The sequence below is a fragment of the Dryobates pubescens genome, chromosome 21 (genome assembly GCF_014839835.1).
Source record: "Dryobates pubescens isolate bDryPub1 chromosome 21, bDryPub1.pri, whole genome shotgun sequence".
In the NCBI taxonomy this organism is placed as follows: domain Eukaryota; kingdom Metazoa; phylum Chordata; class Aves; order Piciformes; family Picidae; genus Dryobates; species Dryobates pubescens.
Genome location: NC_071632.1, coordinates 12,538,983 through 12,553,912, shown reverse-complemented (window position 1 = coordinate 12,553,912; position 14,930 = coordinate 12,538,983). Strand labels below are relative to the sequence as shown.

Sequence of the window (14,930 nt, the reverse complement as noted above, 5' to 3'; positions counted from 1 at the left end):
ATTTGGGAAACCTGTGAAGGATGTATTTTGCTGACCTACAAGATTACTTTCCTGCTCAGTAAAAAATGCTGATCATCATCCAGACTCCAAAGTAAAAAGGCACACATCTCTCGCTCTTAATATCTTTACTGTTGAAAGATTTGCTTCATCTTGCACCTGAACTGAACAAATGTCAATGTACAGCTGTATGTATTCTCACATTTCTACTGACCTGTTATGTACTTACAGCCAGTGATCAATTAACAAATCTTTTTTTGTTTTAGCAAACTGATCCTTTCTATGGAAACTGTTTAAGACACTTATAAAAGCACAGAATGTCACTGTTCCACGAAATGCTGCGATACAGCTGAAAATATATTTACTTCATATTTACATCCTTTGCATACGCTAAGCATGAAGTGTGTGTTTGCAGCATTGTTCACAGAAGTGTGATCCTGCAGTAAACACATAGCTAGCACAGAGAGAGAAAGTTAAAGATTTGGTTTACTACCATCACACCTTATGCCTGACAACAACCAAGTACTAAAGATGGAAGCACAAAATCCCTCTTAAGGGAACAACATTAATTGCAGTGCTCACCAGTTAGTGGTTGATTTCCTATCACCCCTTGCATTTTCATTAGAGTACTTTACACCAAGCAGCTGGGAGAGGTGTTACAGAGATCACAAAGATTAAGTAGATCAACAGTTTCACAGCAACCACATCTTAAAAATGTAACTATACCGAAACAAAACTTAGGTTTGGATTTGATGGTTGCAGCTCATATTTGCCAACATCTACAAACTTAATAAATCAGATATTTCTTTGGGCAATGTGAACTGTCCTCTTCTCTCCCTTTGAAATGACTAGTGCTTCAGAGTGACTTCATAGACCATTGTTTTAGTGGGAAAGAAGTGGGCACTACTAGGTAGAAAAATAATGAAATGTGTTTTGACTGACATGCTACTGTCATTAGAATAATTTCAAGACTAAAGTCACAGAAAAGGGCTGTCTGGTCCAGAATGGGATGCTTCCCAACAACAGCAGTCCATGTTTAGTGGGTCTGATACCAACCAACACTAAATGATGGACTTTGATTTATTTTACATTCATCATTAACTTTAAATTAATCATGTAATCTGTAAGTATCAACAATGACCTAAACACACTGACACTAACTGACAGTGCAAAAGGTGATACTGTTTTATCTTTGAAATTTTACAAACCAGTTCACCTCCAGTGAAAATTACTTTGCTAAGCCTAGAGCTTAAATGATTTTTAAGAAGAGACAATGCTCACTTTAGAGATTGATGCTACACTCAGTTTGTCCTATTTTTATTCTTCATAAAATGCACCTTCTGATGATTACTCAATATCTATGAATAATTTGCAGAGTTTTAAAATAATTTTTCTATTAAACTGTCACAAGCCATGAAGCTTGACATTTTCACCATGCTGAGTACATAAAAGTTGCCAGCTTTGCCTTCCATGCAAATAAGGTTCTTAATTACAGTATTTAAAAGAACAAACCATACAAGTGCTGTACCTTTTTACAGCAAAAGATTATTTGGACCCTGAGAGAGTGGGGAAATAGTTTCAAAATGCTACTTAAACATACAGTGATTTTGCTTTTACTCCCTAAAGTTTAAGGATAAAAAAGTTATGTCACATGTACTTAAAAATGGGGGGGGGGGAAGTAAGAAAATTGTATTCTCTTTATATTTCTGTTCTTCTTTATACCTTTTAGTAGTCTGCCTGGTACACAGCCAGCAGATGGTTTTAATTTTTAGGCAGTAAGCACTCAATGCATTTTACTGACCTCAGGTCTACTTAACCTCTGCACACCTCTGTTGTTAATGGAGTCTGTTGGAATAACATGTAAAATTTGTCTACTGGGATGACAGTCACTTCAAGCTCAGTTTGCACGAGTTTTAGAAATTAATGAAGAGCATGACTCATGTGTTAGGACTTCTGCAGAGGCAAAAGTTCAGCATGCTCATAGCTTTGATAGGAGCCAGGTGAGACAGATTTTTTTGATGATGATTAGGCAGCACAACCAAAGACTGAAACACCCAAATTTGCTACAGTTTCAATACAACAAGCTACTAAATTATGAGCACTACAACCAGAGCACCCCTTTGTTTGCTTACTGGAGAGCCTGCTGGCTTCTCCTTTAGATCTGAGAAAACCAACCACAAGATTCACTCTTGATCTCCCCTCATAACCAGATATGCAGTAGAGTCATTTGCTTTCCAAGGGAGGCATGGCAAGAATTCATTGAGCTCTTCTGGTTGCATCTACAGATGTTTATGTGTTCCAACTGCCTTTATGACTCCTGAGGAATGCAAACCCTTCCACAGGCAGGTTGTTGTGTAGCTCATGGGCCTGGGTAAGCAATATTTACTGACTAGGGTGTAAAAAATAAAAGGAGATAAATATTATTTCTCTCTTTAAGCTTCTTACAATCCATCCAACTATCCATGCGACGGAGAAAAATACATGCTTTTGTACATAGGAAAATCAGGTAGCTATGGGCAGAAGAATCAAGAAAGACACAGAAATAAGAGGAGTTTTGTTTATTTTTTTAATGAGGGACCATTCTTTTCTGCATCATAATCTTTTGCCATTTCTAATATTAGTTATTCTATTTGTAGACCAAGCTTCAGTTCAAGAGTGAGAATCACAGTTCTCTGTTTCTATTCTCATATCTGTCACCAAGTTCTGTACCATCTTAGGGAAAATCAAATAAACCATCCTGAGTTTCAATTTACCCATCTGTAGAATGGAAATGATTACCTGTTAATAATATGTGAAAAACCCAATGGCACATATTCAGTGACTTGCATGAAACAAAGCAGTATATCCTGCCTACCCTATAATGTTATGAACTTTAATTTTGTTAAAAAGGAACATAATGGGATTCTCAGTCACACACAGAGATGAGCAGTAGAGAAATATGAAGTTAAACAAAGACAGATAAAACTCAGCTCACTTATCTGTAAAAATATTCTCTGTGAGTAGGGACCTATGAGTACATGGAAATACATCTATAACACTGGATTTAATTCTGCTTTTGATTCCAAAGGTGCTAATCCTCTGATTTAATGAGATTAAACGTGGTAATGGAAAGCCAAACTCTGTACATTTGTTTATAATAGTCTCCCTAGATTTTTATAGTCTTTCTATTTTGTCACCTGGAATTCATAAAATGCTCCAGGTCAAAATCTTTCTTGTTATTTTAATGTATTTTTATATTTTTCTAGCAGGAAGGTTACAGTGGAGAAGGCAAAATTATCTTGGATACATGCACATTTATTAAAGAAAAGCACACAATATATATTGTACCTCAAGGGGAAAAGCCATGAGACTAATGTAATGCTAAGGCTGAGAAATCACTCATTTTTTAAGTACAGGAATGCATAGTTGAAATTTCCACCTTAGTTTTGTTTCCTTATCCTCATTCCTTTAAAAATTGATGTATCTTTATATTATATAAATTAGTTGTCAAATAAGACAACGTGCACCAGAAAACACAATGTAATTTCTTCTAAAAGCCTGCCTGCAATGAGTTACAGCAGAACATTTCTCAGGCAGTTTGTTTTCCAGACTCATTAAATCCATGGAAGAAGTCACGTTTGAATAAAAGCGGTTCCATTATTTCTGAGTTATGCTTTTACAGCATTTTAAACAAGATTATGCCAAATAGCCTTAGTCTGTTGGTTTGTTATTTAAATTAAGGAGAAAAAAAAAACCAAAACAACAAAAGATGGCAGTTATTTTTGAAAGGTCTCCCTCTATATTGAGACCTGTCCTATATAGGACAGCTCAAATTACTATAAAAATGTTGATAATTTCTGGACAATAAATGGAATGAAAATAAAAATCCATTCTATTGCTGATTTGTACTAAAATACCTTAAGGAAAGAAAGATGAACGGTGTGTTTTTTCATAAGCATAGTATTAGAACAATGAACTCTCAGTGAAACTAAATGGCATATACAGCAAAACCCAAAACCTGCCATCTAGGAAAAAAAACAACTTTGCAAGAATATTAATTCACAGATGTTCAACATGCAATGTTGGGAAAGATTATTCACATCAAATCATGGAGAGAAGAATCATAGGGTATCTGTACAACAGAGGGAAGTTTGCATTACCTGTCCTGCTACTGCTCAGTGGTTAAATTGTGCCCCCCCCACACTACCCTGCCTCTCAAGCTGCCAATAATTTTCTGAGATGTTCACATTTAGAGCATACATATACCACATGTCATAATACATCAGCATGATGAAGTGAATATACCAAGTTGTGTTCCAGTGTTTAGATTCTGGATGACTGAATATGATTAACTAGCCGATTGAGTTCTTCAGGTGTTAGTAAAATAACATGACAAACAATGAACAAAACCTATATAGCAAGATTAGGACACTACAGCCAATGCACATGCTTATAATAGGTGAGGCTGGGAACTCCACTCATCAGTCTGCCTGCCCAACACTTCCGATTTGAACACATTTAAAGCTTCTCAAAACTTTTACCACTTGGTTTGATTTTCAGACATCTTCCTCAGTTCAAGCTCTTTTCACTGGGATGGTTGGTTGGCTTTTCAAATTGTATTTATTCCAGCCCAATCATTTCAGCCCTTCCTAAGAGCAATGATAATGATAGGTATTGTTTGGTCATGTAAGGCCTTTTCTTTGAAAAGGAAGTGGAAAGTGTCTCTAACCCCACTACTTGCAAAGAGAGATTTGAGATATGCTAAGAAAATGCTTGTAGCTGTCCTGATGATAATCCTTCCACATTCAAGCTTTTTTCAGACCACCATTTATATAAAAGAATATAACTGGTACTAAGGACATCCTGCCATACAACAGGAAAAACCAATCTTGACTGACTTTGTCTAGATTTGCAGTCTTTCTTTTCAAAATGGTTGTTTTGTTGTTTTTTGGTTGGTTGGTTGGTATTGGGTTTTGTTTTGTTTTTCTTTTCCCCAATAAGTTCACTGTCATTCAAGAATGGATGGCAGCCAGTTGGTAGAGAAGACAAATGTCTTTGGGGGCCTCAGCATAATTTTTATCAGACTTCATGAAATACGTTGCAAATAAGGTATTGCACTACAAAAATGTAAAGGTCCTACTGTTGCTTGGAGTTCTGCTGCTACCATCCAGTTTTGTCTCAGATTCAGACTCAGTTCATTTGAAGCCAAGTAGCACTGTATAAACTGAGCTGACTTTGGGGACTGCTGAAGACTCAGAACAGTAAATGAAATCAATGGGATCTCAGTCAGTGAAGTTCTTAACATAAGAGACTGAATAAGCTACACTCTGAGACATAAGACTGGACACCTCATATTGGCAAATGCTCTGCTCTTAATCTCTTCATGCATAACTACATCACTGTATGGTCCTAATAATACCCCTTATCTCATGTGATTTCAGTACATCAGTTCACGTTTGTCAAGCATTTTGATAATGCAGTGAATAGCGCCACAGGAAAAAACAAAAGGAAATGGATTTTCTGACCTCAAAGTAGGATTTGACTAATATGCAATAAATAAAGCCTGAAGCCACACATTGAACAATGAGAATAAAATGAAGCATTGAAGACCTGCTCATTAACTGAGCATTTTATTTCCTGCCTATGGAATAGGACAGAGGGCTTCAGAAAAATACACATAATTTATTTTTTCAAGACTATATCATAATTAGTCTTTATTGAAACATTGACATTTTTGGTCAGCAGAACCAAAAAAAAAAAAAAGAATAATTACTTCAGTTGAGAGAAAAAAAATAAAATGTAGTTTATTCTTACCACCAAAATAAAAGCCTTTTTTTTCTTTAAATAAGAGAAGTTTAGTTCAATTTTGAAGCTAATGATTATGTTGGATTTTAAAATTATAGTATTTTATTTGAAAAATGTCAAACCACTCTGCTGTGATTGCTACAAATTTTGAAAGGTATTTTTGCAGCTGAAGCCTCTATACAGTTTCCATACATACCTTCAGTTAGCCTGAATTTCCATTTTTCATATCACAAATTACCCAAGTAAAACACTGAATTCATCTCTAGTCTTAGTGTGGGTAGATACGTTGGTTGTTCAACTTTCACCTGACCAATCTAAGGCTTGAAGGTTCCAGCTTTAGGCTGGAAAATCAGCCACACATGGTGAGGGTGCAGTGGTTAAATTCTATGGCTTTGCAGTCCAGTACAACACATAGGATAATCAGAAATTTCAACTCCCCTCACAGCTTAGCATAAAGATTTTAGTAACTTTATCATATGGGAATGTTTCTTTATAATCTTTTGTGTTTGTAAATTTACTGTATGTGTGAATAGCTGTAATTACATGAGGAAGGTCAAAGCTGCAGATTGCAGAGTGGTAAAGTTTTTTTTAAGAATAACACATACAAACACTCCTAATATTACAATCCATTTGACTTCAATTCATGACACCAGTCCAACAATCAATCACCAGGGGCATTGGACATCCATAATTAGATTATAAAATCATAACTATAGTCATTTTACGTCTGCTTGCATAATTACATCAGCATGCTAATATCCTTTTAATGGTCTCTAATGATGTAATAAGAAATAATGGAATTATTTGACAGCTACATAACCATTAACAAAACATATTAAGCATAACTATTACTTCTATAAGGATTCAGGCTGTATCAAAAAGTGACAGCTAACACGTCGGCTCTTTTCTTCAGCATTGAAGTACTTCTAATTATGAATTCTCCAAATCTATTCCCTCTCATTTGCTTCACAGGGCGAGTAAAGTTTATGTCAATGTGAACTTGACAACAAACCAACTGCAGAAGTGGACTGAACGCTCTGGGAGCCAAGCCTGAGGCTATACTGTGAATTGGAGGCCATTGGTTAAAGTTGGCAGGATTGTGAAGGGGAGAAGATAAAATAAGCTGATTACTACAATGCATCAACTAATCAAGAGCTAACACGGGAATTGTAAGAATCCACGGCAAAAGCAATTGTTTGCTTACCAAACTTGAAAGTACAGGGCAGGGGAAAGTAAAAATAAGGAAGAATGAAAGATACTTGCAAACAAAACTAACAAAAGGTAGCAATGTATTTGGAAGCAATCACTTTAAAAAGAATATATTTTTTTTAGAGAAATGAACAAGAATACCTAATTGAGAATCTAAAGAACTTCTTGATTCTTACTTCTGTGAATCTTAAAGAATTTGATCTTCAGTTGTTCTGTCTCTACTCCTATTGAATGCAATAGCTTTGCCTATACACTCAAATTAACCCTGTGATTTCATTAACATGCCTTTATTCTGAAATCTTTGCAATAGTCTAAAATATTCAGGCCCACATTGTTAGTTTCTTACTATTCAAAGTTCTTGGAGGGAACAGAGGGAACTGAAAATTCAGGTTGGAGTTCAAAGTAAACTTCTACAAAACCTGAATCCCTAAGAAAAAGTACTTTCAGTTGCCTGTAAAATAAAATAATTTAAATTGCCCATGATGCCTTAGGCCAAGTAAAAAGCATATTTCCTGAGAGGCCTCATTCTCACACTTTGATATGTCAAAAATGGTTTAAGAATAACAATGGCCAAGTCTTTCCTGAAACCCTTTTCCATGATGCTACTCAGAGCTCTCAAATTCACACAGTTTTCCAATGATGGCTGTGAGTGATGATGAAAGAACAAATCCAAAAAGCATTAATTCTTTTCTTGGTGATGCCTTTTTTTCCTAAAGGCTCTACTACCACAATATCTACTGGTCAGCTACACATTTCTTTTTCATGGATTTACCTGAGTCAAAGCATCTCATTATCAGAAGAAAATTTATTACAGATGAATTCTACACTAACTTGAGATGATGCAAGATAATCTTTCAAAGATTTATAGATCCTTTAAAGATGCAAAGAATGTGTTTGTGTTGATAGACCAAATACTTGATGTGGTTTGGAGTTACTATAATTCAAAACAGACCTTAAAAACACTGACAATACAATACAAATAGTTTCAGCACAGTCCTATGACTGCATATTAACAAACACAAAATAACCAGCCTCCCTAAAGTCACACATTAAAATAATAATAAAAAAGGTTGTTTATAGCTAGCTGTATCACTGGAGGGAAATTTTTCATTAGCGAACGAATCCACAGCCTGCCAATTGCAATGTTGTTGTGATTTATCAAATGATAAAAACATAACCAAAAGCTTTATGCTAACAATTACAAAGGTAGGTGAAAGTGCTCTTGTACTGTAAATGAATGAAGTTAATGAAGCAGAACCAGCTGATTCCAGCAGAGAAAAATCTTCCATGGGATTACTCCTTTAAATGTGCAGCAAACTTTTTCTACTAGTATTCAAAATCAGGGCTGCAAGTTGTCTTTAAATGAAAGAAAATACAATGCTATCATGTTTTTGTAATTGAAAACTCAGTTTTCATTAAAATATGTATTTAATAAGATACAAGCAAAAGGACTTTCATCAATATAAAGAATTGTTCTAGCAAACAAAATAAGTGAACGTTCTCCTTCCAAACAACTTAAGCAAATACGCCTCACCAGTAGTCTATTTCTACCTCTATACACAGTAATAAAAAGGTTTTTATTATTATTTGGAAAAAAAAAATCTTCAAGACTATGGCTTAAAACACAATATTAAACTATTAATTATATTCTCCAGAACTGAAGGTTATACAAAAGCTGATGGAAGTACACAGAGTTGAGGTAGCTGGTCCTCTTCAGCAACCTGACTCATGGACCAAACTAAGTAGCCTCAAAGCTTCTAAACACAGGCAGTATTTGGGTGCTACTCAGGCATCAGTTGTTTTCTGTGCCAAGATGTGACTTCTTTCCAGCAATTTTTTAAAACTCTCTCACAGCTAACCCCCTCCCTCCCCTCCCACCCCCCTGCCCCTTTTTCCATTACTTTTCTGCCAAACTATTTTTATCTTTTGTTTCACAAAGGAAGAATTCAGTTTTGTGAAGCAATGTTCCTACCAATATGGTTTCAGAAAATCCCCAATATAAAATTTTTCACTAAACATGACAAATCGGGACACGCTACTCCAGGAGATTAACATCAGAGCATTCATCAGTATGAATCATATGAAGAAAAACAGTAGCTCAGCACAGCTGAACTCCCCGTGACTTGTTAAATGAGTAGCTGAACAAGTGGCATGACCTACAGTGCCACGTGCCAGACTCAAAGCCAGGGACCCAAGTTCTTATCTATTTCTGATGTAATTTCCCCCCTCAAGAGCAGTGTGTATAGTGACCCTTCACAAGGCTTTCTCTACTTCAGAATTGTTAAATAAGGATGGTAATATTTTTGCAGCACTTTGGACAGATCATTTTTCCCTATGGAGGCAGAGGAAAACTTCAGTCTTTATATATATATAATTTTTTTCCCCACAATAATTTGTTCCTGTGCATAGGGGATGCTATAAAATGCATCACAGTGTTCTTTTTTTGTCTCCTGCACGCTAATTCTGTCCTGTGAGACAAGCTATTAAAAAATTGTGAGAAATGCAATATAAAAAGGGACAAATTCCATGTACATACTTGATGTCATCGAAGGCACTCATCTGCAGCTTCAGGAGATCTGCCACTTCGTTTATTAACTCCAAGCCCTTTTCCACACTGATGGGGCTGTTGAAAGGGAGGAAGAAAACAGAGCATCATGAAAATGGAACTCATCAATACTTGAGAGGCTAAAAGTCCCAAAAGAGTTATCACCTTGGCCTCTTTGAGTCTGAAAGCCACCACTAACTGTATTCCTGTCACATAGTGATCGTGATATCAAGGGAATTGGGATCAGGTGCTTCTTCAGGCATGATGAATCACCTGAATTTTCCAGCAATAAGACAAACAATAAGGTGTAAATGGAATTGTTAGGAAGTGTAATGGGCCCATGATGCAGCAACCAGTTCATCTCGGTCCTCAATAAAAAATGTAATAAAGTAAAAGGACAGAAAGAGAGAAAAGGATTGACGAGACAAGGAGGGAAACAAACAATGAAAGTCAAATTGCAGGCTTGGTATCAAATGGACAAGGGAAAAGCATACTTTTAAATTCATTAGTTTTTAAAATGAATCTTCACCCAGTGAAAGGATATAAAATTATTATGGATTAGAAAGTAAACAATGGAGCAAGGTGCACAGTCCAGGGGACGCTGATTTGATACGTAGGATTTAGATCGGTGTGTGCATGCGCTGCAGACAGAACCTACTTTAAGTCTTTCTAACCTTTGTCAATGCCACATTTACATTTTTTAATTTAGAAAACAGGTTGCAATCAAGCCTAACACAAGAGAATTGCTAGCATTTAAAAAAAAGCACTTACCTAGATGCAAAATTCGTATTTGCAAAAATTTCAGGTTATTAGAGTTGTTACAGCTCTAAAGGATACATTTAAACCATTCTGTACCTAATATACAGTTCCTACCTTGTTTTGTTGTTGTTCAGTACTGTAGAACCAAATATAAAAGTATTAGGTAAGAAAAAGATAAGGAAACGATGTAAGAAGATCCACTGAGAACAACAGATACAACAGATTCTCTGCCTAAATGTGGTGATAGAATTATTCTCTAACATTGTTAAAGTCCCAAAGATCATAAAATTAAACCTTATAGGCTTGATACTTATCTAACTTATGCCATGCTAAATCAGGAACAACTGTGAAGAGACTAACCCGGGGGGGAAAAGGCTCTGTATTTTTCCTTCAAGGGTTTATAACAAGCAGGAGAAGGACGTGTCAAAAAAGTATGTACTATTAGACATGATCTTTTCAACTGGACTGAGGGGGGTTGGTTTTTTCCTCCCAAAGCTGTGCACCTAGGTTATTATTTTTGCTTCACAGTGAAAGTTTTTGAATCTAATTTCATATCATGGTAATCATTGCCACAATTTTATTTATTTTCTGCAATGAGAACTCTTTATTTATTTATTTCACTGGGTTCTTCATATACTGCCCTTAGGGCACCTCTATTTAAATAATGGAATATCTCATGTGGATCTTGGTTAGGATGGAATTGCTACTTCATGCTACCAAGCCAAAATGCTCAGGAGACCTCCTGTCACACAAGCAGAGGTAGCCCCTCAAGGCACCAGATAAATTTAGAGTTTTTTGAGATGTCTAAGACAGAAATGTTCTTATATGAAAGTAACAAAAGAATCTGATTGTTTCTGTAAGGGGGGGAGGGAAGGGTACAAAAAAGTACTATAGATTATTCATAAAACCCCTATATTTCAAGGGCTGTCAGTGGGTAGAAATGTGATTATTCCCATCAGTATGAAAGCAGATTGTCATAGTGACTCAGGGGCTTATGTGTTAATTAAATCTTTTCTCCCAAAGATGTTGGCTTAAATTTTATGGAAATGATTGGTGTCAGCAAGTGGGCTTTTACCGTAATAGCAAGTCTACGCAGTGGTGCAGGCAGTCTGCTGCGTGCATTGGTGTCTTTTTTTTCCTACCAAAGGAGTCACATTTGTAAAAGCTCAGCCTCCTACTCCCTGCTTTCCCCTCCTCCACTGGGAAAGTATTCCCCAGCTTCAAAACCAGGTATGCTGCTAAAAGGCAGTGCAGTAACAGTAATGGGAGACACAATCAGAGCATTTGAATGCTACAACCCATCAAGTATACAGGAGAGAAACTGGAAGAAAAAGTGGTGCTGGAAGGCACCATTTTGCAAGCCTGAGCATCCAGGAATAGTTTTAGTAATTCTTATCCAATATCAAACTAGAACACTTAGGTTCACAAACTAAGGCTAAGAAATTGTAATTCATAATGGCACAAAAAAGTTGCAAAATCAGTACCGATACTATCACTGATCACACTGTCACAACTGAGGATTCATGTTAATAATGATTAATTTGTATAACAATATTTTCCAGTGCTGTTTTTCCCAACTTCTTAACATTCATACATATGTACAGTTTATTACAGCTCTGTGGTGGCTGCATTGTAGAGAGTTGAATATTCAGAATCTTTCTCTAAAAAGGCCAGAACATCGTTCCCCATGCTTTATTCCTGCTTTGCTTTTGTTTAGTGTTGCACTTTGTTCAGTGTTGCATGGTTTGTACAAGGATTGCCTTTAGCCTATTGATTGTGAGGGCTCAACAACCATGAAATTAATTCAAAGGAAAAGTGTTACATAAACCAAAAAACCAAAGCCAAAAATTAGTTGTTCAGATAAGGAACAAATAGTGAGATACTTCATGCAGAAACTGTAGCAGTAGAAAGACTTTAGACAACCCCAATGATTTCATCAAGGCCACAGACTTGGAAGTAAGGTAAGGATGGAGGTATGGCCCACCCTTTGTCTAAACTGTCAAAATGGTCATTTTTCTGGAGCAGGGAAATCTCTTTTTGGCGACAGGCCTACCCAATGCATGGAACAGAGCGAGCCTCTGGGCTATGGCCCCTTGTTTTCCAGACATGCTACCACGGAAGTCCAACTCATGCATTTTCATTTGGGAGCCTGTGATTTCAGAACACCAGTAATGGTGAACTCCTAAAAGAGAAATTATACCTTACACTGGCCTGAGATACACAAAGCATGTACTGGAAAAAACAAAACTCAGAAAGGCCTACCCATAGACACTATTCAAGCTTTTCAAGTTCTCTTGAGGCTAGCTAACTCTTTCTGTGCAAAGCAAATTAATGGCTCCTGCAGTGTCTTAACAATTCACCTTGATTTTACTACTGCTTTTTCTGATTGCCTTGAAGACTCCTGATCACCTTCAGTCTAGATTTCAACCTTGAGAAGAATAAAATGTTGGATGGCATAGAACCTTCCTACCTTTGCTGTCATTTCACTTACTGTATATTTCTCTTTTGCATTTTCTTTCACGTTAGTTAGGCTAAGATATGACAATAGCACCTAAACCAAAAAGTGATATATGTCACAGTTTAAAATAACTCTGAGATCCTTTTTCAGTTTCCATCTCCAGTTGTCTAGATCTTGGAAGATGAAAAGAGTCAGAAAGTATAAAAGATACATACATAAACAACATCCTTCCACTGCTTTATCCTCTAGTGCCATCTCCATCTTCAAGTGCTAGCCTAAATACTACTTTTTTCTTGACAGATTCAGACCTTCCTGAACCAGTAGCAGTACTCTGTCTCACTTAGATGCAAATCTGTATCTCATTATTTGTACAATATACTTTGTTTGACAGGTTAATGACAATGAAGAAGTAAACAAGAGGTTAAATACAAATATTTCCTTTAGGGTTTACAAATATATATATATCTTTCTACCACAATTATGAATGAGGAGCAGAATAAATCTTCATCTAGAGGAGGTCGATCAAGTTACCCTAGTCAAGACATCATGCTGACTCTCAATTTCACTATCTGTAAAATGAAGGCACTGCTAGCACCTTTCTCTGTCAGATGGCTAATATTGCTAAAAGACTGCTGTTACTTGACTTTCATCCATTCTGGATCTAAGAATAGAAAGAGCAGTACTCTTGGCTGGCCCTGAAGGCTATATATATATATATATATGTATTTCTTCCTACCAAATAGAGAAAAGATGTAGTAATGAATACCAAGTAACCTGAAAATTAACTTCTAGTTATAATAAAAATCTCCCCTCATTCCCCTACCAAAAATTTTGTTTCAAACTTTCTCAGCACAGAGGATCTGAGAAATGCAGGCAAATAGAGTAGGAGCCTTATGGACCAGACGTGCCTCACAAATGGCCAATTAGACCACTCTGACAAAAGAGTAGTGCTGAATATTGGATGCTGATCTCAAGACCAGTTCAGCTTCGTGCTGCAATTATCCAAACAATGCTACAAATTGATGCCACATTTCCAAGAAATTCCCAAGATAAACTAAAGTGAGAACAATCACTTTGAATAATGGTCTGTCTATTTTTGACCTGGACCTAATGATTTATGCATTAAAGGCTCAAAACTTTCCCTTCTGGTTGAAGAACAAGAAGGAAACATGTAAATGAAGGAACATGGGGAGTTCTGCAGGGAGCGACACTGGCAGCATAGCCAGCTCTGCATGCTGAGCTAAATGGAGCTCAAACTCTAATAAAAGCCACTGGGCAAAGTCAAAGAGAACAAGAGGCAAAACAGAAGTAAACAATGATGAAAACTATATGTTCTGTATTTCCCAACACGCCTGTCAAAACAATCCCATAAATTGATCCATTTTGGTAGTGAAAAATCTGATCCAGTTATACAGATGGCTTGATTGCTTGCGTTTGCCAAGCCTGCTCCCAGCCCAAGAAGAGCAACACATAGCTCAATGTTACGCTGAGGTTATGTCAGTCTCATAAGCAGTTGCTCTCATTTGCTCTTCTTCCTCTCAACTGCCAAGTGTCTACGGAAACCCACTTACTGAACTCTGAAATGTTCCCTTAGTGCTATCATCCAAATCATGTATTGTCTTTACCAGACAGGACCCAGTGCCCTTCCAATAGTCTGTTTAGCAATTGTAATGCAGCACTATAATGGTCATCCAGTCAGCCCTGTCAGATTAGTTCAATTGAATTATTTTCTGTAAAAATGAAGAATCATCTACAATACAGAAATAGGCCTGGCACTGGGAATTGCACACCTTAAATGTCAATCTAATCCCCCATGAAATTTTAAGTAAGACAGGGTTCAATTCACCTAAAATTTGCTTAAATTGGGACACAGGCAATGAAGGCCACTTTGCCTATTTTAAGGAGTAAAATTGCAAGGCATTTCTTTACAGCCTAAAGGTTGCCTGAATGCTTAACTACAATCCTCCCAGCAGCATCAGAAAGTGCATTTACTGTGGAGGTAAATGCCACTCTCTCACTCAGCCTCTCTTTTGCCTTCCAAGCTCAAGCACAGTGGCATCTTCCCTCTATCTATTTCCTCTGAAGAAGGTTCAAAAGTTTGGCTACTTCTGAGACCAGCTTGAACAGTATTGAATCCACATCTCAAGGAAGGAAGTTAGAACTTGAATGCAGCACCTA

The 14,930-nt window shown here is 36.7% G+C and overlaps 1 protein-coding gene across 1 annotated transcript in view; it reads right to left on the bottom strand.

Annotated features, from left to right (window-relative positions):
* PTPRN2 (protein tyrosine phosphatase receptor type N2) overlaps window positions 1-14,930 on the bottom strand; it is a 596,056-nt gene that overhangs the window by 337,639 nt on the left and 243,487 nt on the right. Inside the window, exon 10 of the mRNA XM_054171491.1 lies at window positions 9,527-9,613. Coding sequence (XP_054027466.1) covers window positions 9,527-9,613 — 87 coding nt within the window. The remainder of the gene's footprint in view (window positions 1-9,526; window positions 9,614-14,930) is intronic.